The sequence below is a fragment of the Mastigoproctus giganteus genome, chromosome 12 (assembly GCF_048544385.1).
Source record: "Mastigoproctus giganteus isolate SK-2022 chromosome 12, ASM4854438v1, whole genome shotgun sequence".
In the NCBI taxonomy this organism is placed as follows: Eukaryota; Metazoa; Arthropoda; class Arachnida; order Uropygi; family Thelyphonidae; genus Mastigoproctus; species Mastigoproctus giganteus.
This window is the reverse complement of record NC_143586.1, coordinates 140,615,669-140,631,289: the sequence shown is the minus strand read 5'-3', so window position 1 is coordinate 140,631,289 and position 15,621 is coordinate 140,615,669. Positions and strand designations below refer to the sequence as shown.

At 37.0% G+C, this 15,621-nt stretch overlaps 1 protein-coding gene across 1 annotated transcript; it reads right to left on the bottom strand.

Moving 5' to 3' along the window:
• Positions 1-405: 405 nt before the first annotated feature.
• On the bottom strand, positions 406-15,270 carry Polr2L (DNA-directed RNA polymerases I, II, and III subunit Rpb10). The gene is made up of 3 exons (XM_090386143.1): positions 15,182-15,270; positions 13,326-13,431; positions 406-711 (listed from the first exon to the last, which is right to left on the bottom strand). The coding sequence occupies exons 2-3, from the start codon at positions 13,418-13,420 to the stop codon at positions 600-602; spliced, it is 207 nt and encodes a 68-aa protein (XP_090242269.1). The 5' UTR covers positions 13,421-13,431; positions 15,182-15,270; the 3' UTR covers positions 406-599.
• Positions 15,271-15,621: the final 351 nt, after the last annotated feature.

Here is a 15,621-nt window from a genome sequence, read left to right as displayed (position 1 = left end):
TTAAAGAATTCAATGTAAAGCAAAACTGACTTAACTTCACTTATCTGATTAAAGGTTACATAAAAATAAATAACTTAAAACAATTCATGCATAATAAACAAAGTAGTGATCAGAATAAAAAACCCAAATTATTTAACTTAATGACCAAATCTAGGATTTAATGTTCATAAAATATTTTAAAATGTAACAGAACAAGCTGTAATTAATATCCCATGAAGAAAATAATTAATAATCCAGTCTTTAAGATGTTACCCTGGTCCTTTCCTACATGATAGATTTTTTTTTTTTTTTTAATCCTGGTAAAATTGTTATTAAACAACTCAACTTCATTTCAGATTCATGTAACTTTGTAAAATTCCACAGCAAGCAATGTGATTATGGGTCAAAAAGGAGCAGACTGAAGACTGCATTTTCAGATTCATTTACTGTAAAATTTATATTTCAGTATCATTTAAATCAACCACAGTATTGCAATAAGCACACAAATCCCAGCAATTTTCCATTACTGATAACACTGTCATAGCACATTAATAGCAGTTTTTCTTTAATCAGTTGAAGAAAATTTTTTTCCTTTGATAAAAAAAAAGATATCCATGTCCTCAACATTTTTCTAATGGAGCATAGTTCAGCAATTTTTCAATGAGATCCACATGACCGAGTAGCATCCTTCGGCAGCAGTATCTCTTCAGCCCAAGTGCATCTAAAGCATCTCTGAAATAATAACAGAAGACAACTTTCATTATTATTAAAACATCAATTATTTTAAACTTACAGTGAAAATTCATATACAAACTTGAGGCAGTATCATCAGGAAATTTTGGAATGACAACCTTGTGTCATTTTTATTGTCCAGTATAAAAAATAATGTACCTACTTTACTTTTAATGAAATACAGAGTATTTGGAAAGTCACTATACATCTGTATGATGGCAATGTGCAAAAACGATATGAGTCACTGTACACCATCATGTAGTGTGATGAGACCCCACGAACCTAATGGTGTGTCAAGGTCAGTTGGCTGTGAGATAGCTATCGTGGCAGTCGATTGATGAGTTTATCAATGATGATTTTGTCACTGGAGCATATTTTTTTTGGTTGAGTATGTTTTTAATGAGCATGGCAAATACAAGCAAAGCATCCGAGAAAACTTTTCTAAGGAATTTCAATATATGCTAATACCATATTGGCATTCTGTGCATTAGACAAATTTTGTGAGAGAGGACATTAGACAAATTTTGTGCACACTTCGTGGAGCATAGTGGAAAGGAACCAAAACTGACAGAAGAGAAACTCCTGGATATTTCAGATTCAATGCTGCAAAGTCCTTCAAAATCAATGAGAAAGTTGTCAAAACAGCAAAGTATTAGTCTTGCAACTGTGCATTTAGTGGTAAGGAAGAAGTTATGCCTTTACCCATATAAAATCTGTTGTCCAAGAATTAAAAGCAGCACATCACCAAAAGTAAGTACATTACTACAACTGGTTTCAACAGTTCACCACTGAAAATACCAATAATATTCTGGATCTTACATTCTTCACTGATAAGGCATAGTTCCATTTGTCAGGGTATGTGAATGCTCAAAATAACCAATTATGGTCATCCAAAAATCGACAAGTCTAAATCAAACACCTTTCCATCAGCAGAAGGTTGGTATTTGGGTTTCCATCTCCAGAATAAGAATCATTGGGCCTATCTTCTTTGATGAAACAATAACCTCTGAACATTATTACTGTTCCAATATTCTCTCCCAATTCATTGGCAAATTAAATGAGGATGAAATCGAGAATGGGTGGTTTTAGGAAGATTCCACCACTGTGCATACTGCTACACAAAACTTTTGCTAATCAAATAACCTCAAAAACTCTGTGGCCCCCTCATTCACTAGACTTGAATCCACCTGATTTTTATCTGTGGGGATAAATTCAAGAACCCCAAACTTCTGTAAATGCTTACATCAGAAGCACTGCACAAGAACTAAAGGTTTTTGAATATAAATGTGTTCAGGTTTGTCTGTGGAAGTTATTTCAAGATTATGTAAGTAAAACTAGGCAATAACAAATGATTTGTAATAATTACAATAAAAACTTTCTTTTAAAACAGATGCATAGTGACTGTCCACACATCCTGTATACCCAGTGAAAAAAAAAAAAAAACTTCAAGCATGGCAATTTTCCATGTTGTGGATATCTGGGGCCAAAGACGTTTCACGTGAGCGGGTAGCTAATATCAGGGAAGAGAGCCTAAAAAACTTCAAGGGTTGTTAAATATACAAGAACATTAAATCTTAATTGTTTATACAGTAACGTTAGAAGTGTCGTCAATAAAATGAGCGAATTCGAACTGCTGGTTAAAACAAGTAACGCGGACATAATAGGGCTTACAGAGACGTGGTGCCACCCGGAAATTGGGGATGATGAGTTTCAGTATGGCTTGTATAATGTATTTAGGAAGGATAGAGTAGATAGAAGGGGTGGTGGGGTAATGCTTCTTATCAGAAGCAGCCTCAGTGCGACGATAGCTTTCCCGGATTCAGACATTTCACATGCTAGTATAGAGTCTGTATGGTGTGAGATAGTTGGAAACAAAGGTACAATGCGAGTAGGAGTAATCTACAGACCAGGTGATTGTGAAGACTATGACAAAAGCCTCTACATGCAAATGGAATGGGCAAGTAAGCGTCAATGCCTTATTATGGGTGATTTCAATTTGCCTCTAATTGATTGGAGTAAATGGGAAGGAAACTCGACATGGGGAACAAAATTTTTAAATCAACTAGATGACTGTTATTTGTATCAACATGTCAGGGAAAGTACTAGAGAAAAGAATATCCTAGACCTCATCATCACACATGAATCAGATGACATAACAGGGCTGACAGTAGAGGAACCAGTAGCAGGAAGTGATCATGGAGTTCTACGGTGGATGATGACGAGAGAGGTAGCAGAAGTAAAAGGCAAAGGAATGGGTTTTAATTTCAGAAAAGGAAATTACAATGCCTTAAGGTACTACATGGCCTCTATTAACTGGGTAGATATCGCGCAGAGAATGAATACAATTGAACTGTGGTACGCTTTTAAAACATTAATCACAGATGCCTTGAATGCGTATATACCATTAAAAAAATACTCCACGAGAAGGGTTCCAAGTTGGATGAATAGTGAAGTTGCCACATTACTTGAGCAGAAAAAGGTGGCATGGAAAAGTTACAGAGCAATAAAAAGTACTGAAGCCTATAGCAGCTACAAGGTGATGTGTAATAGAGCCACAGAAAAGGTTCGACAGGCAAAGGCAGTTTATGAGAAATCACTAGCAAACAGAGCAAAGAGGGGGGATAAAGAATTCTTCACATATATAAATGCCAAGAGCAGGACAAACCAGATCGGACCTTTACGTAAGGGAAAGGGGATAGTAATAAATACACCAGCTGCCGTTGCAGATGAACTCAACAGTTATTTTGCATCGATATTTACAAATGAAAAGCCTTTTGTGGCAATGGGAAATTGTGGGAGCGAAGTTAAAAAATATGTAATTAATGATATTGAAATTTCGCAAGATTATTTAATGAAAAAACTTTCAAGCCTACAGACCAGTAAGGCTCCTGGAGTTGATGGAATATACCCTATAATCTTGAGAGAGGCGGCAAGCGAGTGCATTGAACCACTGAGGCTGGTTATGCGAGCATCACTAGACTCTGGGGAGATTCCCTTGGATTGGAAAAGTGCAAATGTATCTCCCATACATAAGGGTGGCTCTAAAAGTGAAGTGGGAAATTATCGACCTGTCAGTCTGACTTCAGTAGTAGGGAAAATCATGGAGGCAATCATCAAGGGTGGAATTCAGGATCATTTGGATCGAATTGAAATTCTCAAGGATACTCAGCATGGTTTTGTAAAGGGAAAATCATGTTTAACAAATCTGGTTCGCTATTTCGAAAAGGTCACTCACGAGCTGGATTTAGGGAATAATTTCGACATTGTTTATTTAGATTTCAGCAAAGCTTTTGACTCAGTCCCACATGAGCGGTTGCTTTATAAGCTGGAACAGGTTGGAATCACTGGGAAAATCCTTAGATGGATAGAAGGATGGCTTCAGGGCAGGAGGCAGAGGGTTGTGATAAATGGCTATTCCTCAGATTGGGTTGATGTAAGAAGTGGGGTTCCCCAAGGATCAGTATTAGGACCACTGTTGTTTTTAATTTTCATAAACGACATTGATGAAGGGATAGAGGGCGTGATGTCTAAATTTGCAGATGATGTTAAAATTGGTAGAGTAGTTAATGATCACTGTCAAGCTGAGCTTCTTCAGAGAGACCTAGATAGACTTCAAGAATGGTCAGAAAAATGGCAGCTGTGCTTTAATCCAACAAAGTGTAAGGTATTACACCTGGGAAACAGTAATCCCAAAATAACTTATTCACTTGGTGGAGTTCAACTAAACCCAGTACTGGAGGAAAGGGACTTGGGTGTTACGATACGGTCAGACATGAAATTCTCTGAGCATTGTAAACAGGTTGCAAGGAAGGCCCATGGTGTCCTATCGATGATCTATCGAACTTTTGCAAGTAGAGATAGGGACGTGATAATCCTATTATATAAGGCTTATGTTAGACCACACTTGGAATACTGTGTTCAAGTATGGAGACCGCACCTAAAGAAAGACATCGAGCTTCTTGAAAGGGTGCAAAGAAGGGTAACTCGCCTGGTGAGATCGGCAAAAGGGCGTCCTTATGAAGAAAGACTTCGAATATGTGGGTTGCAGAGTTTGGAAACTAGACACCTTAGAGGAGATTTGATTGAGGTGTTTAAGGCTCTGAGAGGCATCAGTAAAATGAATGAGGACGAAATTTTCAAGATTATAAATGATGCTAGAACTAGGGGACATAAATTCAAGTTACGGGGGGGAAATGTTTAGATTGGACTGCAGGAAGTTTTATTTTAGCCAGCGAGTTATAAATTACTGGAATAAGTTGCCTTCATGGGTGGTAGAGGCCGACAGTTTGGGGAAATTCAAAGGTCATCTGGATAGTACTTTCGGGTAAGGGAAGCGCATAGGATGATAGGATTAATTTCCTTTTTATTTCATTTTATTATTTTCATTTATTTATTAATTATTATTATTTATTTAATTTTTGTTTTTATCATTGTTTTGTTCGGATTTTTTTTTTTTTTTTTTTTTGGCTGGTGCAGCATAAGCCATAGGCTTTCTTGCACCATACGGCCGTTACTAATACTAATACTAAAATTTTATGATACACCACTAACATACAGAAGGAAACTTATAAAAAAAAAATAATAATAATGTTTTTAAAAAATGTTTATAAATTGTGGAAGGAGAGGAGGGAATATTTAGTGATCCAGCTTTTGTTGGTAGCCTCTGGAACTGTGTTACAGTATAGTCCAAACAGCGTTCTCAGACTATTCTTACAAACTAATGGTAATTAATTAATGATGTCATATGCTACAACAGGAAGTTTATTTGCTTGGGGATTTATTAGGTGCATCGGAATCTATGGCCATAGTGCGGCACTGCTGCAGCAGGAAGATTGCACATATTCTCACGAAAAGCAATAAACTACACATTGAAATTCTTTCCTGGTTTATTTATTTATTCTTCCATCCTATTCAATTACATAGTATTGGCTCTTCAAAAATCTCTTACGCCAAGGGGCAGGTATATTCTTGCCATGTGCACACCATATCCAAAAATTTCATTACTTCATACGGCATGCCCTCCCCACCTTTCTTACTACTGAATATTTCATGAATTGTCAAACTAATAGAACTAACTTATCTGCAAAAATATCCAAACCTTCCTCTTTCATTTCACAAATATACATGGTCTCAGTCCCAATCTCAATGATGTCTGTTTCCACTTACAGATTGCCAAACCCCATGTACTTTTTCTGAGAGAATTCCAATTATTTGTTCATACAACCACTGCTCATGTCAGTTGTCCAAATTATTTGCTGTATGATACCTTGTGTTTCAAAGGTGATACTTGTGCATGTGTCCACACTGATATTCCTTGTCAGAGAATTAGTAATTTGGAATTTCCTATCTTCAATCTTCTCTGGCTTAAAATCTCTCTACTACATTCTGTTGTCAAATTTCCCGTTGCCTTTACCATACTCCCAACTCCACTAATCACTTGGAACTCTGACTTCCTCTCTTTAAAACTTGACTTTCTTCTGTCCAATTTTCCTAACAGTAAGATAATTTCCCTTGGTAATTTTAATGTTCAGAACTCCAGCTGGATTCCATTTCTAGTCACATGGCACACAGACCCAGCTGGGAAAGATGCTTAGGCTTTTACAATTACAGGCACCTCTGTAGCCAGGTGGGAAGGAGCAGCAGTGCATAGCACACGCTTCTTGATTAGACCAGGGTTCGAGCCCGTCACCACCAAATACGGAGGATGCGGAAAGGTCAGGGAATGACCACCGCATATCCCGGAGCAATATGGCCTTAGCTGCTAATACTCCTAAAAAAAAACCAAATAACAAATAGCTTTTACAATTACTAATGACCTCGCACAGGTTGTTCATTTCTCTACTGGAATACTAGATAATCCTAACCAAACAGCCAACAACTTTTCTAATTACACGGTCAAAGTGGGTGGTCCTCTAGGTACCTCATATCACAACTTGTGATGGTTTCTTCTCCAATGGAGCCCTTCTACTGTGACAATTTTCAACCTTATGTTGTTTGGCATACAAGAATGCAAAATGGGATGATCTGTGAGATTTCTTCTTTTTCTTGGTTGGATTACTGTTTAAAACCTCAGATCAATGAAATTAATCTTGCAGAGATGAAATCCTTTATTTCACACTACACCTTAAAATCTTGTCATTTATCTAAACCTTGGTTTTCCATTAAATGTGCTAAGGCTGTTCAAGATAAGAATGTTGCATATCACCACTGGCTCATATCCCAATCTCCAAGTTCATTTTCTGCTTACAACAATTATAAAGTAGTTATCAATCAATCCAAACTAGATGTTGAAGAGGCTAAGAGTAAAAAACCTGTTTCATGTTCAAATGCCAAAGCTATTGGCCACAACTTTCACCCATCTGTACTCCCATTTATCAAAACTGGATGGTTCTATTGCTGCCTCAGTTAAAGCTGACTTACTAGCATCCTACTTTTCTTCTAACTTGTGTATTAATGATTTTGATAAACCACCACCTACCATTTTCAGGACACTCCATTCAATGCCTCCTGTGCTCTTCCGTCTAAAGGATGTTAGAAGGAATTTGAACAGTCTTGATGCCAACAAGCACAGTTCCTGATGGTATTTTTTCACCTGTTTTCAAGAGCTGTGCTTACTCCTGTTCTGGACCACCTTTCTACACTTTTTTATTCCACTGATGTTTTCTCTTCTGCTTGGAAATTGGTTCATACACAGGCAGTTTTTAAAAAGGGTAACAAATCCCTCCCATCCAATTATCATCCCATTGCACTTACTTCTACTCTTTCTAAAGCAATGGAGAAATCCATCAACCGCCGACTCCTAATATAGAAACCCTCTATCTGATCAATGATTGACATTAAGAATTATGCCAGTGTCGATCTACTGGTGATATTCTATCTTATGTTATCCATATATGGATAAAGTCGATGAAAACTTTGGTGAAACTCAAACACTTGATTTTGACATTTCAAAGGCTTTTGATCATGCTGGCAATATTTCTCCCAATCTTTCTTTTGTGTATTAATGATTTTCTTCCATTGACAGGAAATCTTATCCATCATATGGTTTGCAACTGTTTTTTGTAACTGGGTATTGCAGCGCCTCCGTAGCCAGGTGGGAAGGAGCAGCAGTGCGTAGCACACGCTTCTTGATTAGACCGGGGTTCGAGCCCGTCACCACCAAATACGGAGGATGCGGAGGTCAGGGAATGACCACCGTATATCCCGGAGCAATATGGCTTTAGTTGCTAATGCTCTTAAAAATCAAATAACAAACAAACAACATAACAACTGGGTATTCAGTTTCTTTCTAACTGCTGAATGCAGATAATGGTAGATAGCTCTCTGTCTTCTAACTTTTTCACTAATGCTGGTGTGTTTCAATTCTTTCTCCCACACTTTCTTTTGTGTATTAATGATTTTCTTCCATTGACAGGAAATCTTATCCATAATGTTGCTGATGCTCACACATTGCATTCCAGTTTTAGAAACCTTGTCCTGCACAAACAGCTTCAACTTCTCGAATATCCACTACCAATTCCTTAAAGTTATCTTTGCCCCACTGGAAAATTACCTGATCTACAGGTAATTTTTCAATGGGGCAAAGATAACTTAGTTGATTTCAATATTTCTAAAACTCAGTCCTGTCATAACTCACTAAAAGGATTTTTGTGCTCCAATGCTTATCTTCGATGACACTCCGATTCCTAGACAAGATCACATATCTATATTGGGAATAACTCTGACCTTTGTCTCTCTTGGCATAAGCACATCACAAATATTGCTTCCTCTGTATCTAAAAAACTGGATTTTCTCTTTTGCTCTCCATGTTTCTATAGATAATTCCATGGGCAATGTTCTTCCGAATTGGCTTCTATAATTCTCCCTCTTCCTTCTAATCCAGTCCAAACTCGTACCACAACCAGTCAGCATCTTTTTACTGCCAAACTTCAAACTTGCAGAACCAACTTTTCTTCTTCCTCACTTATTCCTTTAACTTCCATTTTCTGGAACAACCTCCCTTCGCATGTATTTCCTGAAAAAAATTACAGTCTACAGAAATTTAAGTCTAATGCCAACAAGTATCTTCTTTCATCTTTTCAACCTTCACCCCATGCACGTTACTAAATGCTATAGGTTCTCATAAAAAAAAAAAAAAAAAAAAACAAGCTCTAAAAGCTGGTTGAAGTTAGTTACTTTATACAATGCCAAGATTCTGAATTAACATTATAATCTCACTGCTCAACAAATTCAAAGTAATTTGACCTTCATAAACAGAATCTCTTGTTGGGTGAAGGGGAACATAAATACACATTAAAGCTAATCAAATCATATTTTAACCAAGAAGCCCAACTGCAATACACAACACTACCTATTTATCAGTAACAACAATGGAGCACTGAACTCCACCTGAGTCATTAACCCTTTGAAAGTTAGTTTGTCACATACATACCAACCGGAGTAATTTTTGAAGAATTTTGGATGTTTGTAAAAAAAAACAAAAAAAAAAACACTGAAATAGTAGTAGTTGCATGTGATGCAAGAAAGCAAGTGTATGAGCTTATGCAGCATCAGGTGCCTAGTCTCCAACTACTGCAATTTGCAGAACTTAAGTCTCTCTTGGTAAGAGGATCACTTCATTCCCCTCACCAATCTTGTTGCCCTTCTCTGTACACGTTCAAGCAAATCTACATCCTTCCTAAAATGAGGCCACCAGACCTGTACGCAGTACTCAAGGCATGGCCTGATCATTGCCTTATACAGAGGGACAATCACCTCCTTTACACGCTCAAGCAAATCTACATCCTTCCTAAAATGAGGCCTCCAGACCTGTACGCAGTACTCAAGGCATAGCCTGATCATTGCCTTATACAGAGGGACAATCACCTCCTTTTCCCTGCTAGCAAAATTCCTATATGTCATTGACAGAACCCCTTGACCTGCCCTGGCAGCCTGTCTGCATTGCTCAGAAAACTTCATATCTGACTGCACAATTACTCCCAGGTCTTTTTCATTTTCTACCACCTTAAGTGTAGTACCACACAGTTGGTACATTTCTCTGGGGTTACTTCTACCCATATGCAGTATTTTGCATTTGTCAAGGTTCAATTTCAGTTGCCACTTCTTAGCTTATCTGCCCAAATTATCTAGATCCTGTTGCAGTAGCACACTGCCATTATCAACCCTGACAACCTTTGTATCATCTGAAAACTTCGACACTAAGCCTGATATACCGTCATCAATATCACTGATAAATATACAAAACAACAGAGGCCCAACACCGAACCCTGTGGGACTCCACTAATAACATTAGTCCACGAAGAGCAGCACCCACCCATTGATTACCACCCTCTGTCTTCTCCCACTCAACCATCCTTTTATCCATTGTAGCAACTTACCTTAATACCATTCTGCTCCAATTTGTACAATAGTCTTCCATGTGCAACAGTGTCAAAAGCTTTCCTGAAATCCAAATATATATCAAAATTATTTTTTGCATCCAGTTCCTTTGTACCCACATCATAATATCCTATCAAATTTGTGAGACAAGACTTTCCCTTAACAAACCCATGCTGTGTCTGAATTATTGCTGCAGTCTTGTCTAGATGATCCTGCAATGCATCTTTAACCAGTGACTCCATTATTTTAACCGGAACAGAAGTTAAACTAACTGGTCTGTAATTAATCGTGTCACCCTTCAATCCCCCGTTGTGAATTGGGGATACATTTGCACATCTCCAGTCCGTGGGGGCCTCCCCTGAGTCCAAGGATGCGCTCATAATTATGGCTAAGGGTTTGCTTAGTTGCTTTGCCGCCTCCTTTAATATAACTGGATAGATCCCATCCACCCCAGGTGCCTTTCTTATGTTTAACTTCAACAATTTCTCCTTCACTTTGCTCTCAGTTATTACAAAATCATTAAGCACCCTGCTACAATTTGATAACCTTCTGCCATTTTCAAACCTTAATAACTTCTCACGTGTGAATGTAGATGCAACCTGTACTTGTTAAGTAAATCTGCAGATCTCCTACTCTTAATGTCATTGGTGCTAACGTGTACAACAATATCACCTTTTGTGCCCTTAAAAGATGATATATGCTTTACAACGTCATCAACATTTGCCCCTGGCAGACATACCCTGGTCCTGTTCCATCTATCCTTTTTACATAATATATATTCCCCATCTCCCTGACAATAGAGTCACCAACAATAACTAGTTCCTTTGGGACCAGTGCATTGTGCCCTTGAGATTGCTGTGTTGCCTGATGCCTAGGACTGAACTCTGGCATTGAGTTGGGCAGCTGAGAGCTTGACGGGCCCCTCATTAATTTCTTCGAGGGCATCTACCCTACATCTCAAGCTCTCATAGACGACCAGTAGAATGCTGAGTTGATGCCTAAAATTAAGATATTAAAAGTAAAATCATCTAAAGATTTGAAGAAAACTAATGATTAATACTTTGTTTTGTGTGGAAACTGCTGCTAAGTGCCAAGATGAATTAAAATTCATAAATCCGCCATTGCCAAGCACTAAAGGGAAAAACAACACCAGATCTCCCCCGACAACGCTGTCATCCTTGACCTGGTTTTTTTTTTTTTTTTTAGGAGCATTAGCAGCTAAGGCCATATTGCTCCGGGAATATGTGGTGGTCGTTGCCTGAACTTTCCGCATCCTCCGTATTTGGTGGTGATGGGCTCAAACCCCAGTCTAATCAAGAAGCATGTGCTACGCACTGCTGCTCCTTCCCACCTGGCTACGGAGGCGCCTCCTTGACCGGGCGCATAGATTCTGGGACCACAAGTGGCTGGAAAGTCTGTGGATCGGATCCTCTGGCAACAATAGCATGAACAGAGACAGGGGAGTTAGGCTTCACCCCCTTTTTGAGGTGGTGGTTTTTGATAGAGATAAACATTTTAGTTTTCCATGCCCCCAGACCACTTCCGGTTCTAGTACACATGAAAGGAATACCGAGTATGCGCCTGGTCATCCACGTTTGCCGTGAACCTGGTATTTAAGGATGTGTCGCTTAAGTTTCATTATTGCTGAGGAAGGAGGCAGACACCTCCGAAAGCTTCAATAGTGTTTTTATCGCTTTTAAATTTATATTTTAATGCATTTTAACTTATTTACTTATTTTATTTTGTTTCAAACTAGTTTTTTGTAAATCAATTTTTGTAATTATTATTTTACAGTCTTTTGTATTATTTTATTTTATTATTAAATCAGTTTTAAACGGTTGGCGTATCTATTTAAATTAGTGGTATGAATAATCCCAACCTTAGAGGCCTTATTGCAGATATAGTTAAAATTCATTTCTACCTTATGAACACAATGCCTCCCATGACTTTCCAAAGTTCCTTATTTTCTTTTTGAAAAACATGGTTTGTGTATCAAAACCATGTTCTTCAAGGGATGCAAGCAAATCTAATTATATTGATCTATAACTCTATATGGGTAATCTCCTTGTGCTTCATCTTGATAAATGGATGGCTTAACACATGCTTTCCTAACTCAAGCTACTGAAACATCTTATTTTTAGACTTAACTTTAAAACAAGTAATCTAAGTGACTGTTTTATATGCACATCATTCTTGTAATTTATACTTACTTTAGTATTTATATAACACATCATGCTTAAGCTAAGCATGATATGAATAAGTGAAGAGCTATACAAATAACTACTGGCAGTTGCTTTGTTATAACAAGTCTGCTTATATTATTATTTTAACAAGTCTACAAGGCCAGGGAACATAAGAAACTATAGTCACTACAATACTGCTTGTGACAGTAATTATAAATACTGCATCTTTGAATCTGATGTGGCTCAAAATTTTACCAGTCATTTCTTATATACCAGTCAATGTGTTGGAAAGCTAAAATTCTTCAGTGTAACTTTGTCACAGTTTAATGTAATAGATTTTTTATGTTTATGCTTGTGATTATTTACTCATTAACCCAAACTAATTTTTCATTTACACCTATACACAATAAGTTGGCAAATGACTGCAAATTTAAACAACTCACAGAAACAGTTTACATAAGCACAGTGTCAACTTCCAAAATAAAGTTGTTTCACTAATGTCCATGCAAGATGCATTGTAATTTGGCAATTTTATTTGCACCTCATAAACTGGTTTTCATTCATTATAATATCAAATTCTTCAAGTGTTCAAACTCCACATTAGTTGTACCTTCTTTAAGTGCATTACTAAGTATGAAACTAATCTTTAAGAGGAATGGCAAGGTCTTGGCGTTCACTCTGCATACCCTCCCAAGCCCAAGTTCTCTTAATTTTTTGGTATATATCATAATGCAACAGTGTTCTGTGTTCATCAATAAGCAGAGCAATAGAGTGATTTGAAAAGGCAACTATACAGGGAAACCATCATCCTCATATTCTCCAGAAGCACTGTGAAATTCACTAGAGGTCAGAATGGAATCCTAAAGAATATCCTGAGGTATTACAGCTTGTATAGTGATGCATCATTAGTATTAATTCACATTAAGATACAATTAAAGGGATATAAAAATACCTTAAAATTAAAATGCACATCTTGTTCATTTTTATTAAACTGAATGTCAGAATGCACAATATTTAGTAAAAAAAAAAATTGTATATAATACATTTGCTTACCCTTCTGTGTATTCAGCTTGTAGAAGTCCAAGATAAGCTTCCCACTTATTACCAATTACTTTTCCACAGGTAAAGCAACGGATTGGGATAATCATTTCAGATAAACCTACATTGTAACAAAATGTATTTACAGTTTTAACCAGTATACTACACCAACCACTAATGTCTAAAAGCTAATATAAATTTGTCAAGGCCTGGAAAGAGATCAAAATGACATTCAAAGGCACAGCTGAACATATACATGCAGCAGTAACTTTGAATGTCAAATCTTTACTGCAACAAGAACAACATAAGAGATTTCAGAGTAATGCTGAAGTGAGAAGTAACCACTTAACTTAGATCACCTTAGGAGAAAGAATTTAGCTGCACTAACATATCACATAATAGGTTAAGTTGTTTTTACTGAAATGCCACAATTAAATAATGCACCTTAATTTCAACAAAGGCAATATTTTGAGAATACAGTTACTAGAACTGTATTCTCAAAAATAACTAGATGAACCTTATCCCGTTATAGCAAATTCAATCTAGGAGCCACAGAAGAGTCCAACATGCCTGATGATATGAAACGGTGCATTCTCAAAATGTCAACAAATTATTTAAGTGTAGAAATTAAGATGTATTCATTTAATTGGAATATTTCAATAAAATAATTTAACCTATCACATGCCATACTCATGAGGCTTAATTCTTTCTGATACAATAGCAATCAAATGAGAAAGAATTCTTGCCCCTCTTTCAATTAATGAGACCACAACATTTATATAAGCTTTATAAGTTCACAACATAAGTGGGAGTTTCCCACCTAACGTTGAATACATGAATGAATTAAAAACGAATTAAGGAATTTCAGAGCGAATAGTAATTATTCCATATTAATTAATAACACAAAACAGGCAAATATAATTGATAATTCAATGTAATAGTAATCGTGACATGTGATGCAAGAAAGCAAGTGTATGAGCTTAAGAAGCATCAGCCAAAAAAAAAAATTACAAAACAATCCCCTCTAAGTGTTTGTCCAGTTACTCCTTAAATTTATTTAACCTATCAACTTCCATAACGCCAAATGGAAGTTTGTTCCAGCAATTAACCACCCGCTGGCTAAAGGCAAATTTTCGCACATCTATTCTACACCTGTCCTTCCTCGATTTCAATTTATGGCCCCTTAGGTTCGTAATCTGAACAAGAGGAAGAATCCCATCAGAATTCAGCATGCTCAACCCATTCAAGGCATTATACACCTCAATCGGATCACCTCGCAGGTGCCTAGTCTCCAGCCGCTGCAATTTACAGAACTTAAGCCTCTCTTGGTAAGAGATCCCTTCATTCCCTTCACCAATCTTGTGTTAAAAGGGCTACTGGTTACTACCACTTAGGAATTTGCGTAGTCGATTGCAACAGCGTTTGAAAAATTAAATACGCTGGAAATGAAACAGAAACCCAATTGTTCTAAAGCAAAAAAAAAAAAAAAAAAAAGTTGGTCTAGAATTGCTTGGAAATAGCTTTTATCACGAAGTATGGAGTATTCAGGGTCATCTGCAGCACATTAAAAGCACTCAGTAGACAGAATAAAAAATAATTATCAAGAATGAAAGTGATATTTTATATAATACAATTAAATATAGCATTTTTCCACGTGACAAAATATAGTTTATCATACAGTAAAGTGGCAAAAGTCATGACGCCGTTTCTGAATTCTATCTTAGAATTGGAACAGCAGTTCATACAAAAATTTTAAATGATAAATTTGAAACAGCAAACAAAACCTTAAAGATATGTACAGTTAACAGTTTATGGTAGACATAAAAACTACGTAGAATAATATGCAATTACAAACTAAGGCCAAGTCTTACCTCAACAACTCAATAGTAAACGCAAATAGACAAGACAGCGCAGCTACGCTTTTAATATACTCTCGGATACAATACAAGAGACCCACTCTCGAACCAGAGTACTCTGAAAATAACGGTACGACTGACCTTAACTCATAAATCAAATACCAAACAAGTTGGGCTCCAACTCTAGGCTGTGTTTGGTTGTTGTTTCTTCTGGTAAATTTTTTTTGATAATTATCATTATTATTATTAGCTATATGGTGCAAGGAAGCCTGAGGCTTATGCTGCACCAGACAAAAAAAAAAAAAAAAAAAAAAGAAAAAAAAGTTCCCCAGTTACCCCAAGAGAGAGAGAGAGAGAAATAGAAGGGAATCGCCAAGAAAGAGAAAAATGATGATATCCAGCTCAGGACACTGGGTGTGCCAAGCCCATACTCACCAGATGTGAGCCCCTGGTCT

Coding starts and splice junctions, on each gene's coding strand:
- Polr2L (XM_090386143.1), bottom strand. CDS start 13,420: ATGATTATCCCAATCCGTTGCTTTACCTGTGGAAAAGTAATTGGTAAT. Junction 712..13,325: donor CAAGCTGAATACACAGAAGG/GTAAGCAAATGT, acceptor TTATTATTTCAG/AGATGCTTTAGATGCACTTG.